At 38.8% G+C, this 20,406-nt stretch overlaps 2 protein-coding genes and 1 pseudogene across 2 annotated transcripts; 1 reads left to right on the forward strand and 2 right to left on the reverse strand.

The window, feature by feature from the left end:
* The first annotated feature begins 453 nt into the window (after positions 1–453).
* Positions 454–3,967, forward strand: LOC146314033 (uncharacterized; annotated as a pseudogene).
* A 1,557-nt stretch (positions 3,968–5,524) lies between these two features.
* LOC146314034 (trace amine-associated receptor 1-like) lies at positions 5,525–6,502 on the reverse strand. The gene has a single exon (XM_084736997.1). The coding sequence runs from the start codon at positions 6,500–6,502 to the stop codon at positions 5,525–5,527; it is 978 nt and encodes a 325-aa protein (XP_084593123.1).
* Positions 6,503–10,846: 4,344 nt separating this feature from the next.
* On the reverse strand, positions 10,847–12,515 carry LOC146314035 (trace amine-associated receptor 1-like). The gene has a single exon (XM_084737534.1). The coding sequence runs from the start codon at positions 12,332–12,334 to the stop codon at positions 11,381–11,383; it is 954 nt and encodes a 317-aa protein (XP_084593660.1). The 5' UTR covers positions 12,335–12,515; the 3' UTR covers positions 10,847–11,380.
* Positions 12,516–20,406: the final 7,891 nt, after the last annotated feature.

The following is a 20,406-nucleotide window of genomic DNA, read 5'->3' on the forward strand; positions in this document are numbered from 1 at the left end:
ACCTTCTCATATGATGTTGAGCTGAGGCTCAGGCAGGGCAATGATGCTTTTAGAGAAAGTGGAGCACTTTTATCCATTTCAAGGGACATGAAGTCTGAGATTCTGCTCAAACTTGCTGAAACAATATATTCATTCATGACCTACCCTACTCTTGAACATTTTGGATGTGTAGCCAAGGCACTTGTTGAAAAACACCCTTGCCTTACAGAACCTGGCTCCACATCTGGATGGTATGGATGGAAACACAGCATAAAGTTCAAGATGGGCAGTTACAGACAGAAATTGAAAGGTGTGGGCTGCCGAGAACTGGAGGTTAATTCTGAGAAAAGAGGTGCTGGGGACACGCGAGGGAAGAGAAACAAAGTAAAGAAACCTAGACAGTCTGAAACAAATTTTCTTCCAGATCTCCCCCAGGGAAGAGACAGTAGAAGTCTTGAAGAAGATAGAGAAAAGATGGTCCAGGAGATGAGGAAAAACGACCCCAAACCTGGCCAACTTGGATGATGCAATGAATGCCACATACGCACTGAGAACACAGGAGATCGCTGAAGGGGAGCCACCGGTGGCCGAAATGAGTGTCAGATGGCCTGCCCTTTTTACTGAAAGACAGGTAAAACGTGTACATTTTTTATTAGTCATAGCAAAGTAGTAATGTTGTATTGTGTATATTGCAGGGCTCTATGCTAACATGTCTCCCATGGAGCACATGTGCTCCTAAAGTGAAATATTTGGGAGAAAATTAAAAATTGTTTAAGTAACACATTATTTATGTAACCCTTAAATAATGTTGAGGGTCAAATGTGACCCATTTTTACATTTGATAACAATAAAAACACCCTCAACGATTCACCTTATACCTGTAATTTGATGACTTTTGATGTGACCCAGAATATACAAACATTGAAATATTTCATCTTTTTTAATCAACAGACGCAAGCAATAACTTGCTCTATATTATGACTAACACAATATTTGACACATTAAACATAAATTGATCTTTCCTGTAGGCCACTCCTATATATCATGATATTAAATAATGCTTGAACTGATATGAACTACATATTTTTATTTAACTACTTAAATCATAGCAATACATACTGATTTGTTAAACTTAGAGCCTTGTTACTTAGCATGTATGAACAACAAAGCATATATAACAAAGCACCGACATATCAGTCTGATGTAAACGTTAATAAGATCGTTGAACACAGATCGTTGAGATTGAAGTTAATATTAATAAAATATGCACCTTGAGACAGGTCTCCGCTGTACATCACATGTCTGACCACATGTCAGTTGTAGTACTGAAATGTGAAAATTTAGGTGACTTTTAACTTGAACTAAAACTGTAATGTTACTTCTCCACATAGATTGTCAAGGAATTCACCAGGCTCATGTCAATGGACATCAATAAGTTCTATGAGGGTCTGGACAGCCATCTGCATAAACTTCTTCAGTTATTCCGGTTGAAGCGCTTCGAGGAAGTTCAAGAAATGACATTCTTAATGGAGAGTCTCGACAAGGATGTAAGTGCATATTTGTTGTAGTGGTGGTCCACATTAATTGTGCAACCCCACTGAGGAGAGGGACCAGGATGTAGATTATGACAGACAGTAAACCTCCTCTAATTAATGTGCTTGGATAGGCACTTTGATATAGACTGAATGAATAAGAAAATGAAACAACATAGTTGGTTCTGTAAGATGGAGGAGATGGAGAGAAACTGGGTTTGTTGAATAAAACCTGCCAGTGAGAAGGTCAGAGTTTAAGTTACCTCTCTTGAACTGAAAGCTCAGTTTCCGTCATTTGAGGGTTGACAAAAATCAGAGTTCTGATATCAACTGAATTCACGCATCGTGTTTTTGCAGGCATCAAACCAAAGGAAGAGAGCAGCAGCTTTGCAGGGACTGCCAAGGTACATGAAGGAAAATCCTTCTACATTGATGAAGAGATGTGAGGTAAGCAGCAAAATGTTGTTCAATGATACAAAAACTAGTTCACAATGGGCAGGGTTACACATATCATTTCAGGCATCCTCTGTGTGGATACACTTTATAGCAAAACATGTCTAAGGCACAGGCACCTTTTTGTTTTTTGTTTTTTTTTTGCACGAAGCCAACAGATCCTGAGGATGACGTCATCAAGGGAATGGTGATTGGAATCCTTTTGGTCGTTGAAGATGTGAAGGAGCCCCTTCCAGTTTCCTACAACGATGTTGCCATCGTCATTGAGGAAAAGATCGTCATGCGTTATCTGGGTGATGTACCCAACGCTTTTGTGAACCTGATGGGCCTGCTGTACATGCTGAACCTTGATTATCCAAAAGACTTGAAACATACTTTTGAGGTGATTCAGCGCCTGTTCATGGGAATCGGGTCTGAGATGTGCACTCCCAGGGTCCACTCTCTAAAGCAGGGGTGCCCAATACGTCGATCGCGATCGACTGGTCGATCGCAAAGGGAGTGTGGGTAGATCGCATGTCATTCAACAAGAAAATTAGATGTTAGCCTATCATCCATACCCAGTATGGCATTTGCCACTTGACTGACGTACAGGGCAGCCAGTGTGAGACATAGCCGCGGGAACATAGTCTCAGCACTCGCAACTCCCTGCATTGATAATAATGATTAAAAAATACCCGCACAGTAATTAAGACTTCAAAAATCTGTCTGTATAACTGTCCATGGTGCCGATCACCTTGTCAACCATAAACAATTTGTCACGGCTGCTGTCCATGTCACTGTGGTGCTGAACTCTGTGTGTAAAGGCGCCGTGTGCTGCGCGGCGGCAGCATTAGAAAAGAAAAGTGTCTGACCGGCGTCACACAACTCCAAATGTGGCTTTCCTCTCCGGGTTGGCGCTGATGAAGCTCCTCATTAGGCTGCCAATGTCCAGACTGTCCAAAACATCTCCATGAACATGAAACAAACAACGCGATCGCCGTCCTCAATATAATGGAGCCATCTCCATTTGCTAAACCAGCTCGCACTGAATGACCGACAAAACGTTTCTTTACCAAATGACCTTCCCGGAAATGTGAAGCTAGTTGTTTGATGCGGTGCCTCTGAAATACTAGCATTTTGACCTGGGACGTTAGCTTGAGTTGCAGGTGCACAGCTGATGTCCCGGTCCCGGGGGTCACAATCTGGGGGTGCTGCTGCTGTCTTGATCATTTTCGGGGTGGGTGGACTGGGCTGTGAGTCTGCCTCCTCATTTTTAATGTAAGTAGATCATTTTGACTTGGTCATTTTAAAAGTAGCTCGCAAGCCGAAAAAGTGTGGGCACCCCTGCTCTAAAGAATAAACTGCTCAGGTAGAGGGATGGCTCAGGAGGATGTTTCTGCATTTGGCCCTTAGGAAGTATTCTCATTTTTTTGCCATTTGTCCATTGCACTATGTAGTAAGAGGAAAAGAAATGTAAAGCCCTTCTGTAGGTCACAACAGTTTTTTTTATGTTTCCGTGTTCTAACAGATCTCTATTGCTCTCTGTGGAGGAAATGTCTCAAAAAAAGACAGTTTCTCAGAGAGATACAATTTTGTATGTAAGTATGTATGTAAGTCACCTAGAGATTTGTTTTTTTCCCCTCAAAGAAAGGATGCTCTTTTTTTTTCATGACACATGAAAGCTTTTTTTTTTGTCTGCATGTCCCAGAGGAAGAATTCTCATTTTTTTTAAACTATTTAGTAAGAGGAGAAGAAATGCATCGCCCTTCTGTGGGTCACACCACCTTGTTTTCATTTTCTGACTTATTTCTATTGCTCTGTTTGGAGGAACACTAATCCATGTGATGTTACAGAGAAATTGTCAAGAGATTGGACATTTCAGTAATGTTTGCATGTTTTCATTTTCAACATTTTTGAGCAAGTTTCTCAGTGATACATTTTGTTTTTATGAATCTCTTTCTGCAATTTACTGCAGCATCTCTGAACATTCACTCAGAATGGACTCTGTTGAACTCAGAGAGTGATTGTTTTTCCCCCAAAGGAAGGGCGCTCTTCTTTTTATGTATTATATTATTATTTATGTGTGGGACAGTGTAATTTCAGTTTGTGAGCAGCCCCAAGCAAAAGTGTGTTATAGGGTGTAAAGGCTATTCTTTTTTTAACATGTCCCAAGGAAGGTCTTTTTTGACGTCTCGACATTCTTCCTTGACACTTATTTTGAAGCAAGGCTGGTTGAAGTTGGACTTGTTGGGGTTTAAATAAAGGTCCTTATTGAATTGTCTTTTCAGCTGTTTTTTCATGTGTTAATATTTAAGTTTGACTGGCTAATTCTCATGTAGATTCTTTGTAGATATTAGTTTGCTTAATTTTTTTGAAATCTAGCAATTTCTGTAAACTCAAGTAACTTGGCAATAGAGCATGAGAAAAAAGTAATAATGTTGCCCTCACTTGATAAAATAAGTTCAACCAACATCTTTGTGAGTTCTCTTAAGTAATGTTTTCCAGTCCACATTACTTGATATAGAAAGTTGAGTCAACAAATTGCGAGTCCATGTTGAGCCAACTTGATTCACAGTTGTAGGAACTTGATAAAATAAATTCAACCAACATCTCTTAAAGTCATCTCAAATAATATTTTCAAGTTCAACTTACTTGACACAGGAAGTTGAGTCAACAGACTGCATGTTGGATCAACTCGTGTTTCGAAGTGTAATAAACTTGACACTATAAGTTCACTCAAATTAACTCAGTCAAAGCAACAAGATGACTTGACTTAGTTAAGTTGAGTCAACTAATCTTTATTTACAGTGTATATTCTAACATTTATAATGTGTTTAGAAGAAAAACTCCCTTTTTCCTTTAAGGGGACTTTAACACACATTGTCCATTCAGTCATGGATAAAACACAATTGCAATATCCTGTGTATTATTTCATTTTAATTTATTATTATATGTGTTTTTGAACCTGTATTCATGTGAGAGTTTCTGCTACTTACTCTGGGCTAGTTTGTGACAAATTATGGACAAGGACACACATACACATACGATATACTGTATTTTACCTAACACCAGGAATTTTTTCAGAGTTGAACTGAGAAAATTATGTAAGAAAAGACAGGATTGTTTTGAAATAATTCTAAATAAACAATCTTAAAAATGTTAAAGCTGTTTCTATATTATATTTGATAATAAAAAAGCTAATGCACTGTTTTAAGCACAGCTGAAATATGTAGTGTCACAGACTTTAGGATGCCCTGTCTGAGAAGTTGCTTCCTTACAATACCTTTCCAAAACATACTTTACTGTTGTTGCTGTTTTTCATGCAGCTGTTCAAATGTTGTATTTTTAAGTTTCATGCATATGTAAAACTCTTTTTTTTTTTAGTTATAGCGTTTTTGTTTGCATATGTTGATAAAATGCTTTCATAAAATCATCCTTAAAATATATTTTCTGGGATGATTTTTGCAGTTCAGTTATAAAAAAAATTATCTGGTATCAGGTAAAATACAGTAAACAGTGACAGTTAAATAAAGATTAGTATTGGTGAATCCGCAGGCTATTTCAGCACTCCAGAGAATACATCAAAGCAGTTTGGAATTAGAAAAATCACCTTGAAATATTTTTCCAGAAATGATCATCCTAAATGCTGATCTGAACCAGCTATAAAAGAAAGCATAAATAAATGGATTGAGCATTGAATTTGACAGTGTGAACCAGTTAAGTGTTTCGATCACAGGAACTGACACTGAATCATTATTTACAAAACTAAATGTCAGGCAAAGAAAGAAAGGAGTCCAACAGAGCAAAAAAACTCCCATAACTATAGCCAGAGTTTTGGTGGCCTTTCTCTCCATCTTACTGACTGTTGCTCCAGACTTTGTGCTCTGGATGCTGCGTGCCTGTCTCTGTGCAACAAGGAAAATCTTCAGGTAGATACAGAGCATTATGATCACTGGGAGATAAAACGAGAAAATAATTCCTAGAGTATTTGCTAGTACAACATCAATTAAACACTTTTCTTCACATTTATCTTGGTTTAATCCTGATATTAGAAGGCCAATGGCAACAGCAGCAGAAACACTCCAGCTGGCCAGAATCATGATCACTACAACACAACCATTTATTTTAGTTGTATATGTCAGAGGCTGACACACTGCATAATATCTGTCAATAGAAATACAACATAAATTCAGAATGGAAGCTGTGCTCAGTGTTACATCAAAGCTGCCTCGTACTCTGCAAAATAAATCTTCATTATACAGACAGGAACTTACAGAGAATGCCATGCTGGAAGGAAAAACTAAAACCCCAACAAGCAGGTCGGCCGCAGCCAAAGAAAGGATGAGAGAGTTTGTAGGAGTGTGGAGCTGCTTGAAGTAAATGATGGAGATTATTACAAGGAGGTTTCCACATGTAGTTACAACAGACAATGAGCCAAGGAAAATGTATAACAAAACACACACTATGGAAGGAGAGCTTTTCAGTATGTAAGACATATTGTGGATTTCATAACAGGGATGCATGTCATGAACAATATATACAGTAGACTCTGGTTCCATGCTCTTATATGTCATTTAAAGTTAGATTATCATTTATGATTAATAATCTCGACCACCTGAAACATCAACAAAGAGATCATCAGTTGTTTACTGATTACCGTCTTTAGTACACCCTCAAGACAGCGCATGCATCTGTGTTGTTGCTGAGTTTCTGTGATCATTGTGCCACTGCAAGACTTTGACTTCATTTACCAACCCATATCTCATTACCATAATCAGGACAAACTTTGGTCGCTGTGGGAAACCGCAGAACAGCAAAGATGAATAACAGTTCCAAAAGTGTGTGTGTGGGTGTGTGTGTGTGTGTGTGTATGCAATTCATTCTTACCGCAGGTCATCAGATACCAACGTCACGCCCCTGGATATCTCATACTGATTCACAATGCTAATCATGTGCTAAAAAGGACCTGGTTTTGGAAAAGATTACGTTACGTTACATGGTTACAGGCATAGAAGGTACGCTGGAGTGCCAGTGTTTATAAAGTACATTAAAACACTAACAATTACTGATTGGCACTAGAATAAGGTAAAGGTAATGCAGACTCAGATATACATACCAGTGTCTGAACTGCATATACACTGGATGTGGTTAAACTGGGAGATGGGGAGACTTTTTTTCAAAGGTGTAGGATGAAATGAGGCTTCCTGCTTGTACTGAGACTCCAATTATCATTCATGATGTACAGTTGAGGACAAAATTCTTAGTTTTTTTCAAAATTTTCCCAAGTGCTCATTTCTAAACATACTAGTTTTCTTTAAAAGCATACATTATTTCCATTTGCACACAATAACAGAATCATTTCAGAAAAAAAGAAAAATTACCAGGGTCAATATTATTAGCCGCCTTAAGAACTGACCTTTTTATTGAGCCATAGTACAAACCACTGTTGTGCAAATTTTGTGCAATGTGTGACTTTACTCAAAGCTTGTAAAAACAAGTTAAAACTGAGGGTTATCTTCCAATTTACATACAGTATTAAAACTTCAGTAAGGCTTTGAGCTGTCACTTGAGAAAGCATCATTCCAAAAAAAAAAAGAAATCAGTTTAGACTTGAGAAAAAGAAGTGTTGATGCTCACGCAGCAGGAGAAGGATATACAAAGTTTCCACAGCGTTTTCAAGTGTCATGAACTCAAGTGAGAAGTATCATCAAGAAATTCAAAGAGAGCCACACAGTACAGAACAAGCTTGGCAGTGGTAGGAAGTGAAAAATTTAAAAGACTCTAAAAAAAAAAAATGAGTGAGAGATGTGTCTAAAGACCCCAGAACAACTGCCAAGACACTAGTGAAGGACTTTGCCAAGTTGGGAATTGTAGTCTCAAAGAAGACAATCACTAGAGCCTGGACTGTGAGGTTGCAGACCAAGAAAAACACCTTCAAGCCAGACTGAAGTATGCTAGGGACAACCTAGAGAAAGATTATGCATACTGGAAGTGTGTCCTTTGGTCAGATGAGACAAAAATAGAGCTCTTTGGCCATAGAGACGTCGCTTATGTTTGGAGATAGAAGGGAGAGGCGTACAACCCAAAGAACTCCGTCACCACAATGAAACACGGTGGTATTATGCTGTGGAGATGCTTCAGCGCATCTGGAACTGGGAATCTCATCAAGGTGGAAGGAATCATTGAAAGAAAACCTCAAGCAGTCAGCAGCAAAACTGGATCTGGGCCGTCACTTTGTCTTCCAACACGACAACGACCCAAAACATACGTCGCCCCTCAAAGAACTACCTCCAGAAGACCAAAGTGAACGTTATTGACTGGCCTGCATAAAGCCCTGACTTGAATCCCATTGAAAATCTGTGGGGTGAACTGAAGACCAAGATCCATGCCAGAAGACCATCAAATCTGGAGGAGCTTGAGAGAGTCGCCAAAGAAGAATGGGCTGTAATTCCTCAGGAGACGTGTCTGAGACTTTTTGAAAACTACAGCAAACAACTGCAGGCTGTTATCCTGCAAAAAGGAAACACAATTGACTATTAGCATCAGGGGGGCTAATAATTTTGACCCTGGTAGTTTTTGGTTTTTGTGAAATAATTTTGTAAAATAACGTAAGCATCCAGAATAAAACTAGGATGTTTGGAAAAGCTGTGCTAAAAATTTCTTGCTCTGTTTAACAGCACTTGGGGAAAATTAAAAAATAAAAAGAAATTTTCATAGGGGGCTAATAATTTCGTCCTCATCCATATGATGTATGTTCAAAAATCTCATTTTACCAGTCAATTCAAGAGAGCAGCTGTTTCATTGGCCAACAACGGTTCATGAAATTGCAGAAGTATTGCTATTGCTGTTGCTATTCAACCACTCTTGTCCAATCAGATGTCAGACAATATCCTGTATGTGTATGTGTGTGTGTTTGTGTGTGTGTGTGTGCACGCATTTTGATTTTTATCAAGAATTGTATGAGTTATTGTGCAGCCACAGTACAAAGTACATAATCATGAACTTTCTTCTGGTTCATCCACAAATAAAGGTCCCTGCTTCAGCAAATACTCAATTTTCAGCCTGAACCTGATCTTATCAGGTTGGTTAGGTTATCTCTCCAAATGATTTTGGCCAAGTTGTATTTTATCATAAATTGTCCAGATGGCCTCTGTACTGAATAGGTTTCTTTTACTCAAGGTGATCAGCATTATTTGTCCCAACAGGGAATTTATGAAATTGTTCAAAGATTTGATTCAAGTCAGTTGAAGTAAATTATTTCTTCCCCACCAGCCATGGTAAGGTGCTGATGCAGCTGCATTCTTTTTTCAGATGCAGTATATTTCTGATGAGTATCATTTTCATGTCTGAATAAATGTTTGCTGGTCATTCTGAGCACTGCTCAAGGGTCCTATTTAGATGATATATAGCAGTCATTGCCAGAGACTGTGTCATTACCAAATATATAAAAAAAACTATGGAAGAGATTTAGAGATAGAAAGATAGAGATAAAGATAAAGATAGAAAGTTTGAGATTTATATCTACAATTCACATTTTATGAGGTTTTTAAATGTGTATATTGTTTTACAGATTAGAGAATAAAACGAGTGCCCCGTTAATTCTGTTACAAGTGCACTTACTTTTTCTCATTTATGAAGTAGACTAAAATTTCATGATTAAAGGAAATAAAAACAATGAGACAATCTGTTAACTCAGGCTAAATGCATTTATTTCTCATTAATTAAATTGTGAACATGTGTAAATGTTTTCAATAACCCGCATCAAGAAAATCAGGTATCTGGAAATGGCAGTAACAGTGATCAGGAATGTTCATTTATGGACAGCAGAGACAGCAGGACGTCTCCAAAGCACTTTTATGTGTAAATAGTTTATTTTACATTAACACCTACAAAAAGAAATACATGAACTGTAAATGTCATGCAGATATGTAACTGGTTATGTTTTACACTGAGGCACCTTGAATTTACATTGTATTTTATAATTGATTATTATCATTATCATCATTATGCAGCTCCGCTGGCTGAGGAATCAGGGAGAGAAATCTCCTTATTAGTGAGATTAATTTTGGGCACACACACGCATGCTGTTTAACATAAATGAAGGCGTTTTGTGATTGTGGAGATGTGTGTGTGTGTGCTTTGTCACTATAAAGATCAGTTGATACTGTACTATTATATATAGAAATAGAGTTTTTCATTGTGTTCTGCACTTTCAGCATTGTGACCACTTATTGCATACTGCTTTTAGAAACTGAGTACAGTTAGCTGTCAACATTATTACAGCATTAATCAAACCAATAACTAACAGCAGTCAATGTAAGAAAACTTTATCATCTTTCAGCAGTGGCCCAGTGTTTTTGTCATTGTGATAAAATGTTAAAAAAAAAAAAAAAGATCCATATTAGCAGCTTGAATTAAACTTAAGCTCGCTGCGCTCTCCGTAGGAAATATTACACCCTCCCTTTGTAAAATATGAAATATCAACAATATCTTACAACCATAAAAACACATAACTCTACAAACACATATGTCACATGTTAACATAAACTTTACATTTTGGGCTTTTGTCACCTCAACTGACCACCAGAACTATATGAGTGGGAGAAGACTGTGGGAATGAGGTGTGAACTGCTTCAAAAGATGAAGATTTCTCTCTAAAATACCTGCGGGTCGGTGTACAAGATACAAATACAAAATAAACATGAACTCAGAGCACTGTTAATTTGCCATCTATCATGTACGTGTGTACAGATGACTGACTGTGGAATGTTTTATGTTGTGATTTTTTTCTTTTCTGTGGTGTCAAAGATTTTCCCTCTGCATGCCTCAAATCACAGAGGAGTATGATCCAAACAAGGGGGGGGGGGGGGGGCAAAGCCACACATTTGCTTCCCAAAGACTAATAGCAGGGGCACAGTTTGCACAGGTGCCTGTGGTTGTGGTGACAATAAAGACTTCTAAGGAATATTTCCAACTCTCAACAGGACAAGACAGTTTGAGGTCAGTATCAGAGTCATTCCTGCTGGGGGAAATGCCAGTGTTGTACCAGTGTTCTTCAGGACATCTATATCTTATCTTTATTTAAACAGCTGCTGGCTATTTCAATAAAAACAGATGATCAGCATCATATCAAATATTTTACTCAGTCTTAGGGTCATATAGTGTCAGTAACAGTTGCTGCAAGCACAAAAAAATATACATTAAAGCCGTTTACATGATTGCACAAATGACAGTTGATTAAAAAACACTTCTGTTTGTGCCTCAGTTTCATCTTAATATGTAATTAAATCATTTTGAAAAAAGCAACATACAAACATGATGCACAGGTACACATTGCAGAGACTAATTACAAAGTGCTAAACTCTTTCAGTACTAACTCTTTTGTTGGCTATTTGAGCAGTTTTTAAGTTGAGTAGGTATGTAATGCGTGAGCACAGTCAATGCAATTTTGCGTCAGTGAAATCACCTTGAAATATTTTCCCAGATATGATCATTCTGAAAGCTGATCTGAACCAGCTGTAAAAGAAAGCATAGATGAATGGATTGAGAATTGAATTTATCAGTGCAAACCAGTTGAGGGTTTCAAAAACAGGGACAGGCACTGACACATGATTCAAAACCTGAGAGGAGAAACAGAGAAAGAAAGGAGTCCAGCACATCAGAAAAACTCCCATAATGATCGCAAGAGTTTTAGTGGCCTTTCTCTCCATCTTACTGACTGTTGCTCCACACTTTGCTCCCTGGATGCTGCGTGCCTGTCTCTGTGCAACAAGGAAAATCTTCAGGTAGACACAGAGCATTATGATCACTGGGAGATAAAATGAAAAAATTGGTCCTATAATGTTTGCAAGATCAATTAAACAAATTTTTTCACATTTTTCATGACTTAATCCTGAAATCGTAAAGCCTAATGCAGTTAGAACAGAAATTATCCAGCTCACAAGAATCATGATCACAACAACATGAACATTTATCTTAGTTCTGTATGTCAGAGGGTGACACACTGCATAATATCTGTCAATAGAAATACAACATAAATTCAGAATGGAAGCGGTGCTCAGTGTTACATCAAAATTTTCTCGAATTTTGCAAAATAGATCGTGATAATACAGACAGGAACTTAGAGAGAATTCTATACTGAAAGGAAAAACTAAAACACCAACAAGCAGGTCAGCCACAGACAAAGAAAGGATGAGAGAGTTTGTAGGAGTGTGGAGCTGCTTGAAGTAAATGATGGAGATTATTACAAGGTTTCCACATATCATCACAACTGACAGTGAGCCAAGGAAAATGTATAATAAAACACACACTGTGGAAGGAGGACTTGTCAGTATGTAAGACATATTATTGATTTCATAACAGGGATGTAAATCAGTGACTTCTGCTGCCATGTTCCTGGATTCCTGCAAATCAATCTTCCACAGATGATGAACAATATTTAAAACATGAAAAGCATCTGTGTTTTAAAGTATTTTGGCCAGCGCTGAAGCCCAACTAAAATAATATATCTGTAGATAAAAACATAGATTTTCATTTCACAACCTACCTTTTAAATCTTCAAGGTAGTACACTGATCAGTGTTGTTGGGTGTTCATTCTTCTTGTGCCACTGGGCAAAATCTTGACTTTTATCCACCCCTGTCTCACTATCATGATGACGCATTGTAAAACTGTCCAGTCAGATGCAGGTGTTGTCATCTTGATGACGTTACAGTCTGGAACATGACTGCCCATGTTAGACACGACAGACGGTTCATCCACCTGCCAAGCAGGGGCGGATCCAGATTAATTTTAGTGGGGGGGCACGAGGGGTACAACAGATATTTTGGAGGGGGCCACCGAAAAGTTATAAGAAAACATTAAAGCTGCTACCGACCTCTCGCTTTAACAAAGTATTTTTCATGTTTTTATTGGCTCTTTAACCCAACAGGAAAGGTGTATATGACCTTTTCATTTTGGACTGTTAACATTAAAATTATGATCACAGCATCATCATCTGCAACATCTGCCTGTTATGTAAAACTGGTAAGCTCAACAACAGTATCCTAAGGGCAGTTAAGTGACAAATATTGTGCAAGAACAACACTTTTTACAACCCTGTCAATTTCCACTTCTTAGAATGTTTACTGCCAATTATCACACATAAAATAAGAAATAATATTTTGTACTTTTAGCAACCAGATCTCAGCTGTATACCATAAACATCATAGGGTTCTGTATACTAATCAGTCTTAATCAACATGAGTACTACTCAATACATCACAGTGAACAATAATCTTTACCCTTGACCTGTAATAAAATAATTTTAAATGTTCTGTGCAGTAATGTAAGTTTTAAAATAATAATAAAATTAAATACAATAAGCAGCACTCTATACATTTTATAGTAAACTTGAGAACAATAATAAACAGTAACAATACTCCATATTCTTAAATCATTTATTAGTGCACAGCCAGTGATGGGAATAACGGTGTTAAAATAAAACGCCGTTACTAACGGCGTTACTTTTTTCAGTAACGGGTAATTTAACTAAATACTTTTTCTATCGTTACAACGCCGTTACTGCGCGTTACTGAAGCTACTCACTGAAGCTGTCATCCGACTTGGCTCACACAGACACAGGAGCTGCAAAGGTGTGTGTTTTTTTTCCCTTTGGTGAGGGGGGAGGGGAGGGGCAAGATAACCGCCTAAGTAATGATGATTGGCTAAAGTAGAGTAAGATTTCATGTTAAGCCAACCAGAGACATCAGGTGGGCGGGTGTTTACACACAAAACCAGCACATAGCAGCACGCACACACAAACTATCAGAGATAGCGAGTCCGGAGTCGCAGGCAAAGACGGCGTTTTCGAGGTGGAAATACAGGCACTACTTTGATCTCATCGAGGTAAAAGGTAAAAATGTACATGTTGAGTGTACATTATGTCCCAGAGCAAAGAGTTTGTCCACGTCCGGTGTAAGCAACTCCAATTTAATGAAGCACCTCTCGACGGCACACGCTTCTACTAAGCTAGTGGCCAAAAACACTGTTGACACCGGTAATGATGATAGCAGGCCAGGTGCTGTTAATGTGAGCTCCGCTAACAAAGAAGGACACAGAGCCACGCCGTCCAAGCAGCAAAAGCTGGATTAAAAAAAAAAAAAAGTAACGCAATAGTTACTTTGCCTGGTAACTAATTACTTTTATAGTGGAGTAACTCAGTTACTAACTCACTTACTTTTTGGGAGAAGTAACTAGTAACTATAACTAATTACTTTTTCAAAGTAACGTGCCCAACACTGTGCACAGCTCAGTAAACATCATAGTGTTCTGCATGTTCACTATTAGCTAGCTGTGAAGATGGCATTAATTAGACTAACACATTTTCAGTTTGAGCCACAAGTCTTCACGCTTCGGACATGAATTTATAGTAGGAATACATGCCTAATTTCTTTCTCTTTATTCCTGAAACCACACAAACATTTTCCATGCAAATGGAGGCAAGTCGATTTTAACAGTAGTTTGCACAGGTGTTAGCCAAACTTCATGCAATTCAAAACTAATATAGTCTTCTTCCCGCAAAGGTGCAGAGCTGCTCGTCTCCTCCTCTGGCATCAGCAAACGTTTTCACAGCTTCTTCAAATCCAAACCAAATGCATGGTACCAATCAAAAGATCAAACTAACGTCTTTGGTGCATTCAGTTGCAGTCGGACAATGAAGTTGCATTCAGGAGGGTCGGAAATCGTAGTGAATAATGTAAATCTCCAACGAAAATTTGGGGGGCACACAGGGTGGCCAATCAGATCACAGGGGGGCAGTGCCCCTACGGAGGATCCGCCACTGCTGCCAAGTGTTGCCTGAAAGCGCCCACCCAGACAGATCACTCATTCTCATGGTGTGGATCTCTTAGTCATCGTCTCAAAGGAAACTCAAAGTTTGCTTCAGTTTCCAGTATTGCAAACTGTCCATCACACAAGCGCAAAATGAAATTCAATCCCATGGAGGTGTTGGTGGAAGAGGCAAATAAACATATTGTTGAGCTACAGCACAAAAAAGTCAAGATCAACTGATGAAATTAAAAAAGATGGCAAGATATACGGCTGAGAACAAAAGAAAAACTGGCTTATAATATCTTCAATAAAATACAAAATGAAATACAAATGCATGCAAGAGGGATCAAAGATGGGGTAGAGGTCTCTCAGTCCAAGTGGTCCCACAGCGGAGCAGCCAGGGACTGGGGAGGGAGAAGAGAGGAGCACAACGGAGAAGAGGAGCGTGCTGGGGACAGAGAGGTGCAACCTGCCGAAAAACCCCAGTCCAAAATGTAATGTTGGCAAAAAGAAGGAAATAGGAAGACATAATAAAGGTCGGTGTGGCTGTGAATGTTCAGTTTCGTTTTGTTGCAAATAGGCTGCAGTAAATTTGTGTTTAATCATGGTGTTTTTCTGTATTTGTATTATTACTATTACTAATCTATTACTTAGCCCCTGAGACGTTTAACCCCAGAGTGACCTGGCTGACGCGCTCGACTCTTTGTTGATAACCATACGCCGTGCCGTTCCTTGAATTAATCCACGGGTCGTTCTTCATTGCAGCAAACAATTTATTTCCCTCGCGCAATCATGAACGATGTCCATTGTTTCAAAAAGAAAAAGACAAACATTCAGCATACAGCGTGACAAACATTTGCGCCGTAGCGGTCAAAAACCCTTTGCCCTTCCGGGTCAAACACCTGCCAACAACAGTAACCCAGCTACCTTTACACCTGAGCAGTACAGCGACACCCCATGTTCAAAACAGTGAACTACAAGTGAAACCTTGGAATATGTCACCAACATATTTGGCTCCTACAGTATTATTGAATAAAAATAAAAATAAATGCATACCCCAAAAATGGGTTAAATGAGATTGTCTCCACCTTGTGTAACCCCTGCACTTCCCCATCAGAACCTTAAAAAAATACAAAATATTGGATTTAATGTGAGAAACGACATTGTAAATAAATAGTAATATGGAATGATTGCTTAACTGCAAAGAAAAAGAAGTAGGATAACCCAGATAAAATGAGTGCTCTGTAAATGTAATAAATTGGAGGTGGTTATTGAAAATAACATGACCTGCAGATAGTTAAAAGTGTCACTACTAGCAGAAATAATGAGTTAAATAATAATTAAATACGGTGGGAAGGTTAATGTATGGTTGGGGGACCTGATTTTGTGGGAAATATTTCATGGTTAATTTTATTGGTGTTACCCATGTCAATCAAAGGGTCAAGCCCGCCCCCTCACGTAGTTGATACAGTCGTATTGAGACATCGCAGGTCTTCTACCTGAGCAGAGAGCGGTGCAGGTGTGTGTCGACACAGCGACCCCAGCAGACACGAGTAAGTGTGTGCTTACAGTGATTTACCACAGCTTTCAAAAGTTCTGCTATTGACTGTAAAAGTAAATATCACCCCAACCAGATTCACAGACCCCAAAAAGACCTGTGTTCGTAACAATCCTGCTGCCATTTGCTGAAGGAAAAGTCTCGATGATTTAGTTAGATGTTAATGTGTCGGCTAATATGAAGCTAATGAACTGTAAACATGGTGAAAGGACGAGAAAATGTGATAGCGACACTTGCGTTAGCTGCGCTAGCGTTAGCGGCCATTAGTATTAGCAATGTTAGCGTTAGCTGCGCTAGCGTTAGCGGCCATTAGTATTAGCAATGTTAGCGTTAGCTGCGCTAGCGTTAGCGACCATTAGCCTTAGCAATGTTAGAGTTCGCTGTGCTAGCGTTAGCGACCGCTAGTCGCGCTAGCATCAGTTGGGGTAGCTGCGGCCCGGTCTATTAATGGCCTGCTCTTAGCAACTATATTTTGAGGCCCGTGGCCTGCTAATGTTGAGTTGAATAGCAGCATGTATAAGCATGCCAGAGGTAGTGCTGCCTCTAGTAAAAGTAATGTGTGCCCATAGAAGTTAATGCAATTGTGAAATGTCATTAAAGTAGCCACACTGATTAAAATTACCTCTGCTAGTTCAAGCTAAAATGAACTAAAGCTAAGTCTACCCAATATGTGTGTGTAATTGTTGCAGGGCTTGCATTATTGACTCTGAATGAGGAAAAAAATGACATGGCAAATTGATAAAGGGGCAGTGACAATTTTTTTTATTTGTTATGGCAATGCAATTTTACTTTTGTTGTGGTAAAAAACATTACAGTTGAATGATACAAAGTTTTAAAATATTTGTTAACACCGTAGAACCAACAGTAACAATGCTGTAGACATGTTAAAAAGGGGAGAATATGATGAACAGTGAGTGACATTTCTTTCTACTCTCTGCTGCTTGCTTCATTCCCCAGTGATGCCTACAACCAAGATGCCTACAACCAAGTGTGTGATTCAGCAAGATCACTGCAGTCTTCAGCCTAGCTTGCTTCTGTTGGAGAGAAGTGTAGTTGGTCCTGGAGTGGCAAGCCAGACCCGTGAACTGCATTGCGACGAAGAGAAAGATGCTTTAATTATTGACGCTCAACTAAGAGTGGAAGGACAGTCACATGCAGTTGCCTCACATCGGACCATCAGGATTTCCAATAAAGTGGTAGGTACTAGAGTTATAAACAGGAAATGACAAAAGTTAAAGGGGTCACCTGTCTAGTCAGAGGCACTTTAAATAGGATTTACAAAACTATAATAATAAGACAAAGTAGGAAACAATTTAATGAGTGCCTTACTACTAAAATAGTGAACTAAAATAGCATTAAAACTAAACAAAACTAGGAAATAAAACAATTTAAATACTTACCTGATGGGTGAATTCCTGGTTAAACCTGAAAGAAGAAGGGAAAGGTTTTTTTGGTTATGGTGTACAATGTAAAGTACTTATTTTTCTTGTGTGAATGTTTTCATATAAATCAATCCACATTTAAAAGAAGAGGGAAAAAATAAAAAGAGAAAATAATTTTCCTTTTTCTTGTTTAAACACACCTGCTGAGTCTTGTGTCTTGCTTCCCCTCTGCTGCCTAGTATCCATTTTCTCCCAAAGTGAAATACAACTTCTGAGACTCTGGTCCACATTGATATTACTTGTTCCTCTCTTTGCAGTATAGAGAGGGCTGATAGGAGTTGGGTAACAGTTCATTACACTTGCCACAATAACAGCAGCTGTCTGTGCACACTGCTGGGCTGATTAGCACCTGACTTGCAGACTAATATCAATTTGTTCACATCTTTATTGTAAAAATATTTTTATTAGATTTTTTTTTAAAGGGCAGCACGGTGGTGCAGTGGTTAGCACTGTCGCCTCACAGCAAGAATGTCCTGAGTTCTAATCCCCATGGGGCAGGGCCTTTCTGTGCGGAGTTTGCATGTCTGCGTGGGTTCTGTCCGGGTTCTCCAGCTTCCTCCCACAGTCCAAAGACATGCATGCTAGGTTAATTGGTGATTCTAAATTTCCCATAGGTGTGAGTGTAAATACAAGAACTTTTCTTGTAAATATGTTCATAATAAGACACTGACTATTAAATATTCATTTAATACTTTCTCCAAAATCATCCAGATTACAACCAGGCTTTATTATAATTTTATATTAAGATTATGAATTGGGTGAACGTGATCTCATGAGATCATCTCGCGGGATTTCGTGGGACGCGATTTCACGTGATCTTTTGTGGAAGCGGATGTAAACAAACCGGAGACTGATGCGGTGCAACAGTTTGAAGTAAAACTTTGCTGTGAGAAAAACAAACACAGAAGTTAAAGGAGTCTGGATGAGAAAATGTTTGAGGAGACGCATCAACACAGGTTGTTTATTCTTCAGCCAGAACAGGAGGTGAGATTTGAACTGTCCCTCTGTGAACAACAGTCTGCTGCTAGCTTGCTAGCATTAGCCTGAAGTGTGGGAGAGTTTATGGCTGTTTTGCGACATTGTCAGCTGCTCTGTCTCGTTGTAGACTGTCTGTCTTCTCTTTATCCTGTTTTTGGAATCTGTCGCTGACACCATCTTCAAGCAGACATGTGTCAGAGTGTGTAGCTGTTATCAGCGCTGTGTTGACGTCACAGTCAGTTTGTCTGCTGCGCGCATGACGTGAACATCGTGCAGAACATGTGTGTGACAATGACGGGCACAGAACCGGATTTGTGACGCTGACAGCCCGGTCACCTTTCAAGGCCAGTCACGTGAAAACCAGCCCGATTCCGAGCATTACCGATTAATCGGTGCAAGTCTAGTTTCCAGGTTCCTGCAAATCAGTTTTCCATAAATGATTATCAATTTTTGAAACATGAAAAAACATTTATTTTAAAATCAGCTCTCACGTTATTTTAGAGATGAAAACTGTAAAGTCTCAGGCAACCAACTCCTAGTCTCGCGATAGCCGATCCATAGCTCTACAATCGATTCATCTAAGGATTTGTGGCTGATTACTATCGAATGGGGAGTCTGCTACCAACACAGCCATATCTCTCGCCTGTAAAACCGGATATCCGGTCATATCGGTTTATCATTCCCAACTCTAGTTAATGTCAGGTCCTTTACAGTTGAAACCAAAAAGCCATTATATTGCTTTTAAAACAAGTCAGACATTTAATATTAATAACCATTTACAAAGTCACTACAATGTACCGATGACCAGCAAAATTATTCATCATGATGAAGTGTTGCAGCTCTTTAAATTATTCACTCTCATTGAATTCAATGTAGTACTTCACTAATTGTATGAAGAACTAAATTAATATTAATGTCAACTGTGGTTGATGACAGCTGTGCTATCCTGATGTTCTAGTGGTCCAAACACACATTCTGTAAGAGTATGGTCCAGGGCTGGAATCCCTGTTGAAGTTCTACTTGCCAACCACAAATATTGACAGAGGGTTGTCCACTCAGGCACACATCATGACATTTATTGATCTCAAGGTGATAATTAGAAATTGTATTTAACAAAAACGGTAGAGACAAATCTTTCCTGTCATTTTAATCTGCCTCTGGTCGTCTGCTCTGAAAATGTCATTATTTTCAGTTTTCATCACCTGCTTGGACCCTGTTCAAACTTGTCTTTGTGCTAGATGAAACATTTTCAATAAACTCTGAGATAATCACTATTAAATTGAATATTTAACCATACATTGCCAGTAAAAGGTGGTACATGCACAATCAGCACATACATATGCAGTTGTACATTCTGGGTTTAAGACATTTACATGATTGCATAAACAATCATGATCATTAAAATGCACTTGAGTTTGTGCTTGTGTCAGTGTTTATACCATAGTTAGTAAAACATACAAAACATGACAAACAGGTACGAGTTGCAGAGACTCATGACATGCCAAGTTTTTATTGTGCCAGAGTTAATCTGGACTGATTTGTCTGCTGGCTATTTCAGCACTTCAGAGAAGGCCATACCTGTTTGACATAACATAGCAATACACCACATACAGAAAAAGGTCTTTCCGTAGAAATGTAACAGTTTCTGACAGTGGGAAAGTGAGAAAACAGTAAAA

The sequence above is a fragment of the Lutjanus erythropterus genome, chromosome 15 (assembly GCF_056507025.1).
Source record: "Lutjanus erythropterus isolate fLutEry1 chromosome 15, fLutEry1.hap2, whole genome shotgun sequence".
Taxonomy (NCBI): Eukaryota; Metazoa; Chordata; class Actinopteri; order Lutjaniformes; family Lutjanidae; genus Lutjanus; species Lutjanus erythropterus.